The sequence below is a fragment of the Argiope bruennichi genome, chromosome 3 (genome assembly GCF_947563725.1).
Source record: "Argiope bruennichi chromosome 3, qqArgBrue1.1, whole genome shotgun sequence".
NCBI lineage: Eukaryota > Metazoa > Arthropoda > Arachnida > Araneae > Araneidae > Argiope > Argiope bruennichi.
Genome location: NC_079153.1, coordinates 145,973,410 through 145,991,055, shown reverse-complemented (window position 1 = coordinate 145,991,055; position 17,646 = coordinate 145,973,410). Strand labels below are relative to the sequence as shown.

Genomic DNA, 17,646 nt, shown 5'->3' with positions numbered 1-17,646 from the left:
TTTAATACTGAAATACAAAAATTTATGAAATAAAATTCGGGAAAAAAATTACTCGGCGAAATATATTTTGAAAATACATTTCTTCAGTTTTCAGCCTGAACATTTTATTAAAACATTCATCACCATTACATTCTTCATTAACTAAACATGAAGATTTAACACATTTATTATTACATTCATCATAAATATTATGTTTTCAGTATAAACTGTCATGCTGAAAATCTGCTTTTAAAACGTTATGTGAAGTTTTCTATATTATTAAGTCAAGATAAAATTTTGAAAGAAAGTTTCATATTAAATTTCCATAAATTTACGCATGAGGGAATCATTTGCAAATTTTTGATAATAAGTAAATTACATAACATTTTTTGATTCCTCATCTCCAACTCTCTCGTTTATCTGATCCTCATAAGTTTCATCTCTTGTTTCTTTGTTTAGAATAAACGAGAGCTGAGCTAAAGTATCATTTTTTGGCCAACCATCATCTTCGCTGATAGATCACAGTCACTTTCATCAGAAGCAAGTAAAATTGCTTTAATTTCTTCTTCAATGTGTTCATGATTTCTTTTACACATAATGAAAAAATAATAAGCGTTTCATTACAAAGATTACTCTGATAATCCAAAAACCCCATTCTCAGTACGTAAAATAAAGAGTAGAAATTCACAGCTGAAGAGAAATTTTCAGAATGGCATTTGAAAAAGGAACTCAGTATTTATATAACTTATTTCACTTTGTGAAGGGGGCAATAAAGAATACTCCCAATCTTTTTCTGGTCTTTTATTGCTATTTTGAAAGCGGAAGTTCGTACTTGGCCTCAGAAATTTCACAGTCCTTTGATGACAAAATAAGACGCTTGGAGTGTAAAACGACTTCCATCTACAGTAAAAAGAGTCGCTACACATTTTATGAGAAAACTGCGATGTGAATAGGCTGCAGTGACAATGCAATAGTTTGTCTTTATATCATTACAATAGTCTTGATACTGAAAAGAGCTTCTGATGCTCATCCGAAAAATAAACAACTTGTATCTTTATATATCATTCATCGTTAACAGAGTACTTCAGTGGAAAATTTTTAATAAATGGCCATAAAAGTCTTTCCAATTTTTAGCGAATAACGCATGAAAATAGAAACTAAAACCCTTTCAAAATACAAAATATATACCAACAACCTATTTACTGAATCCCTCCTCAACCCCTACCGCTCTAAGGCACAGGGGAAACTACTGTGAAAAAGCCGCGATTGTCGAAGATAACGAGGACCACCTGGAGTGTTTAATAGAGTAGCCGCTTTTAACACCGATCTCCACCTTAAACGGCTAGCAGCCGTCCCAAACCGACCCACTTGGATGTTATAGGGTAAATTCTCAAACCACCCCAAACCGCCCGGCTGGAATCGAGAGGGTTTGACGAATGAGGAGTGAGAAAATTCACCTTATGCGACAGATGCCACTTACTACCACTACATCATAATCCCAAAATGGCTACTCTGTTCTTGCTAGATTTCGTTTGTGCAAGAACAGATTATTATTTCTGGCCCTCGAGGAAATGCTGGTAAAAATACATGGTATTAATGCTTCCGAAACGCAGATGCATTCAAGCTTCACCAATTTCAATGTTGTAGATTTATGTGCTCTATTTTTATATTATGCTTCTCTTCGTGTTTCGGCAGGTTCTCGCAGCGCCGGACGAGATGTTGAAGCCTTCTTGCAGGAGGGACTCATGATGAAGGACTTCCACCACCCAAACGTCCTCAGCCTTGTCGGGGTATGCTTCGAGGAGGGAGAGCCGATGGTCGTTATCCCTTACATGAAGCACGGGGACCTGCTGGCTTACATACGCAATGAAGAAAACGTGAGTGCATCATCAAAATTGAATTTCTTTTATTTATCGGTAAAGTATGTGTTGGGATTTGAAAAAATTATGCGTCTTATGAAAGCAAATTTCGCACATAACAATTCGTCCACATTTTGATTAATAACGAATACAATTAATCAAAACTATGAACATTATCCTCATCGCATATCATGAAATATTTTATTACAACATTAATATAATATTATATCATTAAGGAATTTGGAAGGAATTTTCACAGTCCTTCCACACCTTGTTCCCATTTATTTTATTGGTAAAACAAGAGCAAAATTATTTAGATTTGGTGACTTTGCCATTGACATTCGCAATGCTATAGATATTTCAACAAGGAAAAATCTTTAAATCTATTGGAACTGTGTCTAGCAAGGACCATCCTAATCTTGCCGTCATTTCCAGATGATACACAGAATATTCTTGCTATTGTCCAGAACATCATGCATTTCCCTTCATTTTCAGTGCGAAAAATGTTTTCAACTTTCGGAATGCATTGCCTTCCAATTTTGGAGAGCGTTGCACTAATTAGTTATGATATTCACTTGTGCATCACTTGCGATGGTCATATCGCAATCCTTTATTGAGATCAAGATTATCCAAATCAAGTACTCGTATATTTCCCCCCAAAAATGGTGGAAGTGGAATGTGGTTGTCAGAATCCTCTGAGACATACGCAAGCGCTCTGGAAAAAACTATTGATTCACAGTCGTATAATACATTCATAAGTTCGTCTTAATTCACTGATGCCCATCCCGAAATTCGGCTTAGTAATTTTAATCATTTGGATTGCTCTTTTCTAGAATTCTTCTATTCTCTGCCTCATCATGAAATAGAAGGATAATTAAAATGCCATTCAGTTCTTGAAATGAAAGCCTGGATAAAAAGTCATAGTACTTGGATCGTAGTATTTCTGCAATTATTTCTTCAGAAGACTTATACTGTTTCAATTGAAAATTTACCACAGGTTCCAGCAGAAAATGGGTGCAGTTCAGTCCAAATACTACTCGATGATGATGAAATTCTTTCATTTTTTTTTTTTTTATTTTTTTTTATTTTTTTTACTTAGTGCTTTACTTTTAGAGCTTCGGATATCTGTAAGAAAACTTTTCTAATATCTGAGATAATCCTTATTTTTTTCTGATCATAAATTCTTTCCTTTCGATCAGGCAATCATTTAGAAAAGGGCAGTACTTTCTTTTGCATAACACATTAAGTGCCGATCTGACTGCTGACATGGAATTCTTCAAAATTTCTCTATCAGGGAGTTGACACACATGCTGTCTTGGTCCAGTTTCTTTATGGATTTCATATTTGTCAGCAACTTAGCAGTCATGATCAGTCTCTTTTCAGCTATTATTTGGTGGATTTTCGTGATCAAGCTAACTTCATCCTTTTCCCTCCATATTTTATGAAGATGATTTAATACTATCTTTTCCAATTTTGGATCATTTTCTTTTCCTCCTGATCTTCTTTGCCAGTAATTTCCATCTCCACAAGTTTTTTAAATTATCGCTGGGGGCTACATAATAGTTATAAGAGATGGAGAGCTTTCTGATAGAGGGCATTCATATATCCCATAATCACCTAACCAAGCATTATCTACATAGTGATAGCCACTTTCGAGTTTTTGCAGTTTTCCTGTGGAAATGTATTGAATTGCTTTAGTTCTCAAAAAAGATTTCTATTGCCAAATTTTTATTTCCAAAATCAGTCATCTGAATATTTTCCCACTTTATTTCTTTTAACACAGGGTTCGGTTTCAAACTTAATACAAAGCCACAAATTCTTAATTGATCTAAAAGTTGAATTTTATAAGAAAAACTGTCATCCAGATAATCACCGTAGAATACTTGAATTTCTTCACCTTAAAAAGAGAGTATATCAAATGGATTGCAAGATAGAAATTTTATTTATTAGCCGCCTTTAGGCATATTAATCCACTGAGATTAATGGTTGTTAAAAATTTCAATTAAATATTTATATAATTATATTTTAATGATACCGACAGCAAAAAAATGCTTGAACTTCACATATTATAGCGTATAACTCATGACACTTTAGAAGCCTTATATTGTATTATTCTGTTTATTTCGCAATACATTTTCTTAATTTTTTGTCTATGTGCGTTCAGTTATAATATAACGGTTCTTAACCTATGGGTCGCGACCCAAAATTGGGTCGCGAAGCATATTTCTTGGGTCGCGCTGAGTCGAACCAAAAAAGTTAGTAATACACCAAATTTAAGACATTTTAGCAATGACGACTTGAATAAATATCAACAATCGAAAATGAATGTGATTAACTAGATCAAAAAATATCAGCTGATTAAAAAGCGAGAGCAAAAAAAGTACGTGTGATGATAATAACGGTGAGAACTAAATGGAGCAAAGCTGGCGAGGGTGTACAAGAGAAGCGCGCCAAATATTTGACCTTGGAGACCGGTTCTACAAAGTGGAATTCATTATGTCAATCTTTTGGTTTTATTCGTTCGCTTTATTTACAACATATTTAACAGGTAAGCACTTCTAACTTGAGAATAATTTTAAATACATGCTGATAAAAAAACGATATCTGTAATTTATGATATAATTTGATAAATTTCAGCGCATTTTAGTTGTTTTAAAGTCAAAATGGATGGGGAACTCTTTCCTAGCGCGGAGCGTCACTTTTTCTGCCTTTTACAATACTGCCAAGTTGGGGTGAAACAGAGTATAGGAGGTGTTGGTAATACGCACGCCATTGCTTTGCGTGCGCGCAGACTCAGTAAGCTCTCTGTCAAAAACTCGTTTCTAAATTGTAATCGTAATCACCCTAATAATGGCAAAACGTGAATACAAGGAAGCATTTTTAGAATTAGGTTTTACTTGCATTTATGATCAAGGAGTGAACAAGCCGCAATGCGTGTTGTGCATTGAAATATTAAGTAATGAATCGATGAAACCAAACAAACTTAAAAGACATTTTGATGCAAAACATAAAAATTTTTCCTTTGAGGGAAAAGATCGTACTTTTTTCGAAAGAAAAGAAGCCCATTTAAAAAGACAGCGTTTGGATGCACCAAGTAGTAGTGGTTTTATAAATTCTGCCAAACAAGCTACACTTGCTTCTTTTCATGTGGCTTGGCATATTGCAAGACAAAAGAAACCCCATAATATTGCTGAAAAACTTATAAAACCTGCTGCCATTGACATGGCACGTATCATGTGCGGAGATGAAAGTTCAAAGATATCATTATCAAATGATACAATTCGTTTACGAATTAATGATATCTCATTTGATATTAAGAATCAACTTATTTCTGCTATAAACATTGCTGGTTTATTTAGTATTCAACTGGATGAAACGACAGATGTAAGTAAAGATGCTCAACTCATGGTTTACGTGCGGTATCCAGGTTTAATAGATATACAGGAGGACATTTTATTTTGCAAACCAATGTCAACAACAACTAGAAGTGAAGATATTTTTCTTATGGTCGATTCGTTTTTTAAAGAAGAAGGATTAAATTGGAATCAGTGTATCAGTATTTGCACCGACGGTGCAGCTGCCATGACAGCATCTCGAAAGGGATTTTCGACAAGAGCGAAACAAATGAATCCACAAATTATATCGATTCATTGTTTGTTACATAGACAAAATCTTGCTTCAAAAAATTAATAGAAATACAAAGTGATCAAGTACTTCGATACAATTTCATAACATATGTATTGATATTTCTTTTTTTTTTTTTTTAGGAATAAGTTAAAATGTCAATTATTTTCAAAAAGTTATAAATATATTTTAATTTGGTCAATAAAAATTATTAAAAACACTTGATTATTAATTAAATTTTTCTTGGATCGAAGGTGCTTTTGTTTATCTTTATTATTAAAAAAAATAAATAAAAAATTTGTAAGTTAAAAAAAAATCATCATCGTAGGATTGAAGATTTTTTAAAAATACGATCTAAAATAAAGCAACGAAAAAATTTTGACTTTTTTTGGGTCGCGACATGAACATATTTCTCAAATTTGGGTAGCGGCTTAAAAAGGTTAAGAACCACTGAGTTATATCATAAAGAAGAGTAGCGATATTTTTAAAAGACGGACTTTAAACCACTGCTTGCTTCTGAAGTTAAATTTTAATTTTATTTTAATGAAAATTCAATTTCTATTTCTAGAATTTTACAAATGGAACGTTATATAGTTTGGGAGTATAACTACATATTAGATTCTAATCAGAACCTGCAAAGTGCCAACAGACATTCTCCTTTATGTTCAGTAGAGATTATAAATAAGGTGGTTGATGATCATCAATGGATAATCAAAGGTTCTGTTATATATAAATTACAAAATACAGTATTATACATATTAGTGAAAGATAAATACAAATTTATGTGTGAATTTTAAATAATATTTATCTGAGTGTACTGATGTTTATATTGTGCTTATTATTATATTGTACACTTATCGGATTAATGTTAACAAAAAATATATGCTCAATCAATTAAAAAAAAAGAAAAGTGGGAATGGGAATTTGTGACAGTGGCATTTGATTTTTTTAGATAATGATTTCAAACTAGAAATGGCAGTGCTATTTTTATATTTCACTTCCAATCACGTCTTTGAATACAAATTTCGTCTCTCAATAAAAGAATATGTACAAATAAATAAATGTTTGTTAGTATTCTGCAGGGCAAACCATTGAGTTTGAAGAACATACTATGAAGAATGAAAATATATACATCTTGAAGAAATTCTTTCTAATTTAAATAGTTAAAAATTAATTGATAATTTGCCTTTTCGCAGCTATGATTTCTGAATTGCATGGAAATAATTTTTACAATATCTAAAAATTTAAAAATTTATTTTTCGAATAATACAAGTTAAATATTTTAATTGGATGGCAAACTTCAGTTGTTTCAACAGGTCTGTAAACCTAATGTTTTCCGTATGTTAAAGAACTGGGTAAAAAAATATAATCAATTTTTGTTATTAGGATATAAAACTTTTTTATTGAAGTAAAAAGCAAATAACTTTTAAAAAATACCTTTTACTTCTTTTTTCTTTACTTTAAATAAGTTTACTTTTTAAGGAGATTAAATATATTCTTTCAAAAAATTTATTTTTTATTTATGATTTTAATATTAACTTTTTGCTTAAAAATAATTGTAACAGAAAATTATGTCTAATTCATTTATTTGCTTTAAGCAGATTAAAAATTCACTTAATAATTATTTTAATAACATGTACTAATTTTAATTTTATGTGGAATTATGTAGGATAAAAGTAAAAATTAATTGAATCTCATAATTTTTAATCAAGCTTAATAGGTAAGTTAGGCCTAACATATTTTTGACAATCGGACGTGAAAACCAAAATATAATGCATGAAATACTGATACAATTCCTATTTACTGTTTTTCTTTTACTCTTCAATTAATAAATTTCTTGGTCCTTTGTAGAAATTAATGCTTTCTTTACTGAAGATTAAATAAGTTGATGGATTTAAAGTTGATTGATATAATTAAAGTAATGCTATTAATAAGATTGAAAAATCAGCTAATACTTGGGGTAACTAATATTTATTATAACAAAAGCAATGTAAAAAGTTAGAAATAATTATTTAGAATTTTGAAATACTACTGTGATTAATGCTTTAAAATACAATAGATCTATAATAAATTCCGACTTCAAATTTCTTTCGAACATTGTCACGACTTCTATAAATATCTTGCAACAGTAAGTATTTACTTTGCCTCCAGAAAATAAATTTGTTTTTAATTCTTAAAATAACAATTTCTGATTACATTTTGAAAAGAGAACATGCGGTACTTCGCAAATTTAAACACTCTTTTTGGTAGAAAGCAAGTTGAAGTTGGACAGTGATATTGCAAAGCACTGAACAGAACTTCTTTATAAAGTAAAAGAATTTTTGGATTTTTTTTCCACAGATCAAACTGTGTATGAATTGATACGATATCCATTCAGGTACTATGATATTGTAGCGAAAATTGCTCCTTCTGACCAAGCGCCGATGGCTCAGTCGGCTGAACGGCGCATCTCATCGCGCAGCGGAAGGTTGCGGGTTTGAATACAGCGAGGCGAACTGCCAAAAATTCATTTTTAATTTCAATTTGCTTTATGTCAGACTTATGTTAATTATGCAAAGTTATGTTAATTATTCTAATATGTTATTTATGTAAATTCCTAATTTTCTGCGGGCCTTCAAATTCTAGAAGGTTTTTGAACTGTATATAAGTAGTTTCCCAATCGGTTAGATTGATATTAAACTCTTCAGTTGATCTTGAGTGTGTTCGTTTCTATTGGACTTACTACATTCACTTCATCTACGTGACAATATGGCAGAATTTTTGCCAGCGAAGTAAATATTACGGCTTATCGACATATCAATAGATGTAATGATGAATTCCAAGTTTGATCAAACACAGATTCTAAATTTTGGGTTGTAAATTTATATTGAATACCGAGAAGTTTCCAGCACGGTCACTACTATTTTAATCTTATTTGGAACGACATATTTATATGAAAAGTAGTTTTCCTTATATTTCGTCATCATTTATTTATGAAGTTAGATTTCGATTGTTTGTGCTAAATTTTAAAATACGCAAGCACATTTCAGCCACTAAATTTGATAATGTAAGAGTTATGGTAACACCAGTAGCATGAATTTTGCTATCATTTAATAATTAAAATGAAAGTGTAGAAATCTTAAATTCAGCTGCATCTCTTCATTACTACCAATCCATATAATATAATTACAAAGTCTATCTTGCATATATTCTGCCTGAAAATTATATAGTTTTAGAAGTGCCTTAAATCTAAAAAAAAAAATAAAGTTTTAAAATTTTAATTTTGGAATTGCCCCATGGATTCATGGCCTATTAACTTGCGTAGACTAAAAAAGTTATTTCACTGTAGAAATATATCCCTAAGATTAGCTTAAAACATTCAAATGAAATAATCACCTGAAAAAAAAAAAAAAAAAAAAAAAAAAAAAAACGAGGAGATTGTATGAATGATGTGTGTAAGAGTAATACGAAGCGTAGAAATGGAAAGCATTAGAATCGTCGAAAAGTCCTCGGGAATTTGATTGAACGAGCACAAGTGGGATTATTTTGTATTTCTTGTTTCATCTGAATGTTTTTACCTTGTTGCAGAGCCCCACTGTGAAGGACCTGCTCACCTTCGGCATGCAGATCGCAGCCGGTATGGCCTATCTGTCTGAGATGAAGTTTGTGCATCGGGACTTGGCAGCCAGGAATTGCATGTGAGTTTTTTTCCCCTCCCTTTCAATCCTTTTGTTTCATATTCTGTTAAGACTGAGACAATCGTTGCTCGCAATGGAAACTACGTGAGCCCTGCATATTTCCGACTCAAGTCGACTGATTGGCGTCAAGAACACATAAATCGCAAAATTTTTGGACAATGCCTGGGGAACGATTTGTTGTTGTTCCTCTATTTTCCCGTTCTTTTCAAGAGTTTTTGTCCATGTCTTCGGTTTACTGATTTCTCATGAGATTTTACTAGAATCGCGTGGCCTGCCATTAAGTTTAACGATCGTCTTTGTATAAGCGCAGCTTCGTAAAATTTTCATTTTTCTCTAGGTTGGACGAGAATCTAGTCGCGAAAGTGGCGGACTTCGGACTGTCTCGAGATATCTACGAACGCGATTACTACAGCAGTGATAACAAGAAGACGAAACTGCCCGTCAAGTGGATGGCCCCTGAGAGCCTTGAGAAAGGAACTTATTCCACCAAAACAGATGTCGTGAGTACATTTGATTCTCTTTCTGGAGCTTATTTATGCAGTGTCGGTTTTCCGTTGAAAATTCAAATAAGTCTGTTGTTTTGAATAAATAAAATTTGAAAGGATAACTTGTATAAAAAAAGAATAGCGCCCCGAATTTTCCCGTTTGTTTCTTTTATTTATTTCTTTTAACAATTTTCACAAGAAACAAAATTAAATATAGCTTTAACTTCCTCAACAGTTCACTTTTCCCAAGAATCTAAATGGATAATTCCTTCTGCTTTTGGAATGGGCTGATTTGATTCAACACATATCATTGAATGTGAATTCTGCATTGATATTTGTACCGAACTATAATATCTAAAAATGATTTAATTTTAGTTCATTAACTTGAAAATTCGACTAAATGATGCGTTTTTGAAAAATTAACAAATTGGCTCAGTAATTATGCGAAGTTAGCTATTACGGTAATAATGGTTTTATTTTTTTATTGGGCATTATTTTACGCTTAGTAATAAAAAATAACTATGTTTGTTATCTGATGGAAATTTAGATATTGTCTTCTACAGTAGTTCATTGATAGAATGGGGTGGAGTGCGCAATGCGCTAAAGTCATCTCTTAAAATGAAATATATTGTGAAAGCGAAACAGTAATTTCATGTCCTGAGCACCATTTGAAGATGCCCAATTACAGATTATGGGTTAAAAATCCCAGGCGGTAATTTTACTTTCCCTATACCACGGAATAATTGCAGTAAAAAAAAAAAAAAAAAAAAAAAAAAAGTAGAACTCGCGTTTTTTTTTTGTTTTGTTTTTTGTTTTTTGTTTGTTTGTTTTTGTGATGGAATTTACTTACTTTGCAGTGGTCGTACGGCGTTGTTCTGTGGGAGCTGATGACGAGAGGCGTGAGTCCGTATCCGGACGTCGATAACTGGGACATCATTCACTATCTCAAATCTGGTCGGAGGATGCCTCAGCCTTCCTACTGTCCTGATCTTTTGTGAGTGACTTTTGTATTATTCCGATGTTTTAAACACTTCTTATGAGGTCTTTAATGGAATTCAATTTTAAAATATGGTCGAGTAAAGTAAATTCCAAATTGATTATTAATAAGGGCAAACTCTTTACACACACACACACACACACACACACACACACACACACACACACACACACACACACACACATTTATATTCTGCCTCATTTTGAAATGCGCATACATGCTTTTGCTTCTTGAAATGTTAGTTACCTTCTGAAGTTTCAGTATTAATTTTAAAAACCCTATCACATAAATATGTATTTTAAATCCGCAACATACTACAACCACTTTTCTTACAAAATTGAAACATAAGCACATTTCCTCAATAATAATAGAGAAACTGTGCAGTTCTTTTAGAAATGTTCCACGTGACGTTGATTTCTCATTGTATCCCTTCGTATGAGAAATAATGGTAAAATGACTCGTAAAGAAAAACTGCGCTAACTTTTGCTGCCTGTCGTTGCACTTGAATAGGCAGTGAATGGAAACTCAGTGAGAAGTGTTTAATATTCAAAATCTAAAATAATATTTTATACGTAAATGAATAATATGTCGTTTTTGCAAGTGCTGTCAAATTTATTCATTTTCATCAAATAAAGGTAGAATTAAAGTGTAGCATAAAATGTCGATGAATAAATAAAATAAGAGAAGAGAAGAGAAATGGTAAATAAAAAATATGAAAAAAAAAGACAGTGAACCGCTATTTTGTAGTCTGTATGGCTTGTATCTCCATTGTAGAGATTTAAAAAATAATAATTAACTTCTCTTATGTGAAATTTACTAGACGCATTAAGGTGACCTGCTACGTTGAAAAGACATTTTTCGACTAAGACCAAAGAGGAATCTTTTAATTCAAGTATTTTTTTTTCAAAAATCCATTTTTTTTTCTTTGTCCCAGTCTTAGCAAACGGAAGTCTCTGTGGATTGGAGGCAGTTTTTAACTTATTTTTGACCATTCTTCCTAATTTTAAGTTGCAAATAATATTTTTTATGATGTTTCTAGTGCACAATCATAATTTTTTGAATCTATTTTCTTAATTTTTGGATATTAATTGGCAACATTTTCACTTTCCCAAGCTTTTGTTCACATTGTAGATTACATTTACATTTCATATGAATTTCCTTTAAAAAAAAGAATCAACTAAGGAGTAAGAGGAAAGAACTCGTTAATTGATAATTTCTTTGACAAATTTCAAAACTATTGTGGAATTTCGAAAATCTGAAAAAACATACCACTTTCAGTCATTGCAACTTTTTGCTGCTTCTATTCAAGCATTAAACATTTTATGCAATGTGTAGCAAGAACCAACAGTTGGTGCAAATATTAACAGGCAAAGATATGGGAAAACATTTCATGGAAAAACCATTGGACTTTTCTCAAAATATCATTAACATTATAAAGTCAACATACACAAACATTTGTGATCAAAAGTTGCTAAAGAATCTTTTTCATACAGTGATACAAAATGACAAGTTATATTAGTGTTCCGTTTTATAGCTAAAGCTATTTTAAAATGGACCTCGTGATTTTTGAACTAAGGTTGAATGACAAGGGTGATACATGAACTGGCACTCAATTTCGGAAACTGCCGCACCACAGCAATGGGAGAGGATTTGGCCTCGATAGATTAAACTTGCATCAGACCTACTTGCGCGTCAGTTCTTCAGTGGAAACGGATCTCGAACCCACCAGTCCTGAAGCCGAGACATTACTACCAGATCACCGCAATACGCAAAATGTCACTGAAATCTTTAAGGATTTTTATTCTGAAATATAGTTGTGTGGTGGTATTTAGATTATTATGATCCACGCAGGAAGCAACAGGACGAATGTTTTTAGGAACATTTCTTTTAATAATCGCATTCACATACTAAACAAGCACAAACATAAAGTAAAGACATTCACACGCGCGGCTTCACAGTTCAGCGTCACATCTCATTCTAATTACAATCGCAATGCACTATGGGATGACATATGGGATGGCCTAATCGGGTATCGCCATCTAGTATCCAAAAGAGAAGAGAAGATAAGAGTAATGCAACTGCTACATCTGCGAAACAACATTTCGATTAGCTGTTTTCAGTTTATGAAGACGAAACTGGTATAATGAGTGTAGTAAGTAAATTGCTAAGTTTTACACAAGGTCAAACCTTTTTGTGATTATGAGTGTATTTGTAGTTAAAAAGACACTCATTATCCCTTACAAAAGTTACCAGAATAAAAATGCAAACTAAGCTAGAGAAAAAAAATTTCTGTGTATGAAGAACAAGAAGATTAACTTGAAAGTGGAGATAATTTGAGGCTATTTTTTTAGGAAGAAATACTTTTTTACAGTAATTACCAATTTTAAATGCATTTTTCTCAAAATTACTTTTTCAATGTAAATTATCAATCATATCTCCAAAACTGTTAAAGAAATTTTCAAGGAATGTTTTGTATATTATTGCCGATAAATTAAACTAAAAGTTTTGATATGCATTTAATATTTTTTTTTTATTTATAGCCTTTTCATATTGGAAAATAATTGAAAAAAAAACATGCCTATGTATGCATATAAACATGCATATAAAACTTCATAAAATGTTTGCATTTTAATCAATCTCTTAAATTTTTGTTCATTTTGAAAATAACTCTGTTACGTGCCATTGAATTATGAATTATTTGCAGAGTGGTAACCGGTTGGGTTAAATTTCATCGAAATTTACTTCCAATAAGCTAATTAAAAAAATAGGATGCAGGCAGAAATTTGTTTTTATATATTTATTATTTTTATGTACTATTTAATTAGAAAACTTAAAAAATAACTTTTTTCAAAATAAATAAATAAATAAAATAAAATTTAAAAAATGGGCTTCGCTTATATTCAGGCACCGTTAGAGATGTACGCTGCCATTCGGAGAAGTCATGCTATTGCACGAGAACTGCCTCATTTTCTATTTGCATTCAATTTTTGTGGAATGCTTTTGAATTGTCTCACTCTAACTGTGATACAGAATGCAACTAATAAGTTATAATTGTTTTCAGCCTCTGATTGGCAATTGAATCCTCAGTGTCTTTTTCATTGAACCTACTTCTTTTTCAGATACGATGTGATGCTGTCTTGCTGGGAGGAAGAACCGAAGAATCGACCCACCTTCATTCAGTTAGAAGAGCACGTACGGAACGTTATTACCACTCTGCAGAGGAACGTCCACCAACGCACGGTCGGTCTCAATGTTACTTACGTCAACTACCCTACCACGCTTCCCTAGTCCCACGCTGCTCAGAGGAAAAAGACAATCTGTTTCAAAGAGCTTAATAATCCATCTTCTTTTGATGGATTCATTCAAAGATTTGAATCGGGCATTGAAGAAAATCACACATTCTCGGTCTTGTCGAAGGCACCTCCTTTCAGCAAATGTGCCCCTCAAGAACCAAAAGGGCGCAGATATTGCGCAGAGATCGTCGGGGAGAGGCTCGCCTTTATCTCAGTCTGATCCCAGAGATCGAAGTTTCTGAATTATGGAATCTATAGCTTTACTGAAAGGTTAAGAACTTACAAGACTGTTTCAGAAATCACGTGCTTTTGTTTTAATAGTAGGATAATTATCCTTTTATTTTTATTCTACGTGACACTTATTACCTGGAAATTATGTTCCTCGTATAGCTCTTTGGGATGACAGATTCATTTGTTATTTATTTGATTTTCTGGTTTGGGATGTAATCAAGTGATGATATCATTATGCAAAAATATATTTATTTATGTTTTCGAAAACCGAATGATTTTTTTTTTTTTTAAATCACGAAAAATGACTTTCAAAAGGTTTGTCAGCATGCATTAATCATGGTAGTTACTGCCAAGTGCATGAATGTTTTGTCAAATATTTATTTTTCAGTATGAAAATATGTGTGTATATGCGCGTGACTTTGATTTAAAAAAAAGTCTTAAAATTCCAGTTAATTGCTTTAACTTTTTCTCAGAAACTGTTCTTAAATTATGTGTTATAGTTAGAAATATTTTTATAACTTCTTGTCATCTTCCCAAATGCGTATGGCAATGTGTTGTAGAATATTCTTCAGAATAGGTTTAACTTTCCATAAAGTTAACCCTTTTATTTCTCATAAATAGTTCCAACCTCAGTAAATTTCTCACTTGTTGTTGTTTTCTATGGTTCAATAAGATTAACAATATCATGCCGTTACACATTATTATTTATTTAAATAATATTTCCTTTCCGTTTTCGACAAGTGCTAATTATTGCTAAAAATCGTGCAATTTAAATTGTTCTTCTGTTTCATTCTTTTGTAAATTTATTTAAGAAAATGAATGGAACCACCTGAATAATAATTAAACCCGCTAGATAGAAAGAAAATTATATTTATGTTTGTAGCTATCATCTTTTCTACTACATCGAAATTATCATTGCAATTGCTTTCAATAGTGATCTAAATTTCAGATCCATATAATTATGTGTTGCTTTTATATTAATGGAGACATAATTTTATAAATTTAAAAGAAGTAAATGAAACTTCTTTTTAAAAGATTTGGAAATCCACCATTCTTGTACCAACTCTGTTCTCAGTTTTGTTCTAATTCTTGATTTAATCTTTCAAGCATGTGTCTAATAAGCTGTAATTTTTACCAAGCTATAATTATATACTTATGTAAATATACTTTGAAATTTTAAATTATTTGCGAAAAAGTAAAAAGTAATATTTATAAACTTTTTTGGCATACCTTGTGAAAGACGTCCAAAACGCTCGTTACTAGCGGGCGTCATTTTTTTTTTTTTTTTTTTTTATTGCGACTGATATGAAAAAGACTGCTCATATGTAAGCAGAGTTAAAAAATAAAAAAATCCACTTTCTAGGATTTGAGATAATTTTGATTCTGAACCGCATGTTTTTTTTTAATGATAACAAAATTGAAGGAAACATTCCAAATGGAAGGATAGCTATTTGTGATATTGTAAATATAGATATGTAAATAACAGATACAAAAATTTGTAAATAATATACTTTTGTATGTTATATTTTTTCATGCATTTATATTATTTGTACATGAGCAATTTTATAAATAAATATCTATGAAATATATTTTTTCATAATGTTTTTTCCCTTCTTTACTACTGATAGACAAAGTAAGCAACTACTTGGAAGCAAATTTCAAGGGAATGAAAAAAAATTTGAATATTTTCTGAGGAATTTAATTTTTGATCGTTCAGTTTGATTTCCAAAGGCCTTGCGCGTGAATTTATTCAAATAAAATTCAAAAATTTTGATTTTTTTTTAACTATGCATTTTTTTTGTTTGCTTTTTGTTTGTACTTATTTTGTATGAATTAATGCAAAATATTTCCCCAAATATTTAATAAAATGATTCATCTTCAAAACTTGTGCCCATCATAATTCATTGAACTATCTTTGCAGGTAAAATACTAAAGGAAAGTAATTCTCTTATATTAAATGACTAACAAAAGCTTGATCTTTCTTTTTTCCTTCACAGTAATGCTTAATAACATTTTTCAACTTATAAAGACAGCCAATCCTTCAAAATTGGCTTTATTACTTCTTACTTAGAATAATTTTACAATTACTTACAATAATTTTTATGTTGCCTGTTCTAAATGGGAACTCTAAACAATTATTACATATGTGCCAAACAGTGAGACTTCAAATGCCATATATCCAAAATTTTTTAGATTATTAATTAATTAGAAATGAAGATTCTGTAACCTATTAAAGGGTTAAAAATAAGAAGGCCGAAAAAGTACGCTTTAAAAAGATATATGCTATACTTCATGCAAACAAAACCAGTGAAAGAGGGTGGAACACAGGAATAATGGATAATACAAATATAAAATTTGAAAAAAAAATCAACTTTTCTAGTTGAGAAAAGGTAAGGGAAACTTCCTTGTGCCTCGAGATATGTATATCTAATGATTCGCACTGCGCTTATCTCCACCCGTTTCGTTCTTCAATCTTTCGTTTCAGTACAAATTATAAAAATCATTAATTTTGATAATATCTGGAATGTAAAATTTTACATAAGGATTTAAAAATTAGACCGTCTTGTTTAATTATTTTCACAAAATCATCTCAGATTCGTAATGAATTTCTTTTAGTCTTCCGACTTCCCGGCCAGTCGTATCAATTCTTGGAAGAAACATCTTACAATCCTTGTTCGAATCTTTGAAAACTCCTCATCTATAATGAATATTTTTATTGACGTTGAATTCTCATTTCAACCTGCACAATTATTATCTTAAATTATCTTCATTCCTCTTAAAATATAAGTCTCTGTTATGACAATCTGATAACTTTCGATAGCCACAAATTACTGTGACGCAACCAGGGAAACGAAATTTGAGAAATAGACATTCGAGCATTGATTGATACAGAGTCATAGATATCTTATTTGAAACAAAAATTTGCTTTGGGCTTTTAGATATCTATCAGGATATCCATTATCCATATATATATAATAAAATCGAGTGATCGAATATTTTAGCTCAACTGGAAGAAATTTTCGATTGTATCTGAATATTTTATTCAGAACTTAAAATAAATTTACTAATTTAAAAAAACGCATTTATTATTGAACAAATAAATAAGATGTTTTTCAAATTAATTGTTTTTTTAGTTCTTAATTATTATTATATACGTTATGGAATCTAAAAAATGAAACTTTTTTTTTTCTCAAATCCACTATGAAATGATGCCACTAGAAAGGAATTAAAATAATAACTGATAAATCAATTGATAAGTAAATTCCGAAAAAAAAATTAAAATTGTGTATATTCATAAAGAATATCAACATATGTACAGTAACACAATTCTATCGCATCAAAAAGTGAGTAAAAATTCCATTACAAAGAAGAATATTCCATAAATTATGCCCATTAAGAGTTCATTCACGTAGAAAGAGAAATAAATAATATACAGGATTGTTATAGTTAAATTATCCATGCTTAGGAAGCTGTGATTGGCGTTCTATCGATCAGAATGGC

At 31.2% G+C, this 17,646-nt stretch overlaps 1 protein-coding gene across 1 annotated transcript in view; it reads left to right on the top strand.

Annotated features, from left to right (window-relative positions):
• The window catches only part of LOC129962512 (hepatocyte growth factor receptor-like), a 93,433-nt gene extending 77,565 nt beyond the window's left edge, over nucleotides 1-15,868 (top strand). Inside the window, exons 17-21 of the mRNA XM_056076258.1 lie at nucleotides 1,675-1,856; nucleotides 9,030-9,139; nucleotides 9,477-9,639; nucleotides 10,482-10,618; nucleotides 13,741-15,868. Coding sequence (XP_055932233.1) covers nucleotides 1,675-1,856; nucleotides 9,030-9,139; nucleotides 9,477-9,639; nucleotides 10,482-10,618; nucleotides 13,741-13,909 — 761 coding nt within the window. The 3' untranslated portion in view covers nucleotides 13,910-15,868. The remainder of the gene's footprint in view (nucleotides 1-1,674; nucleotides 1,857-9,029; nucleotides 9,140-9,476; nucleotides 9,640-10,481; nucleotides 10,619-13,740) is intronic.
• The last annotated feature ends 1,778 nt before the right edge of the window (nucleotides 15,869-17,646 follow it).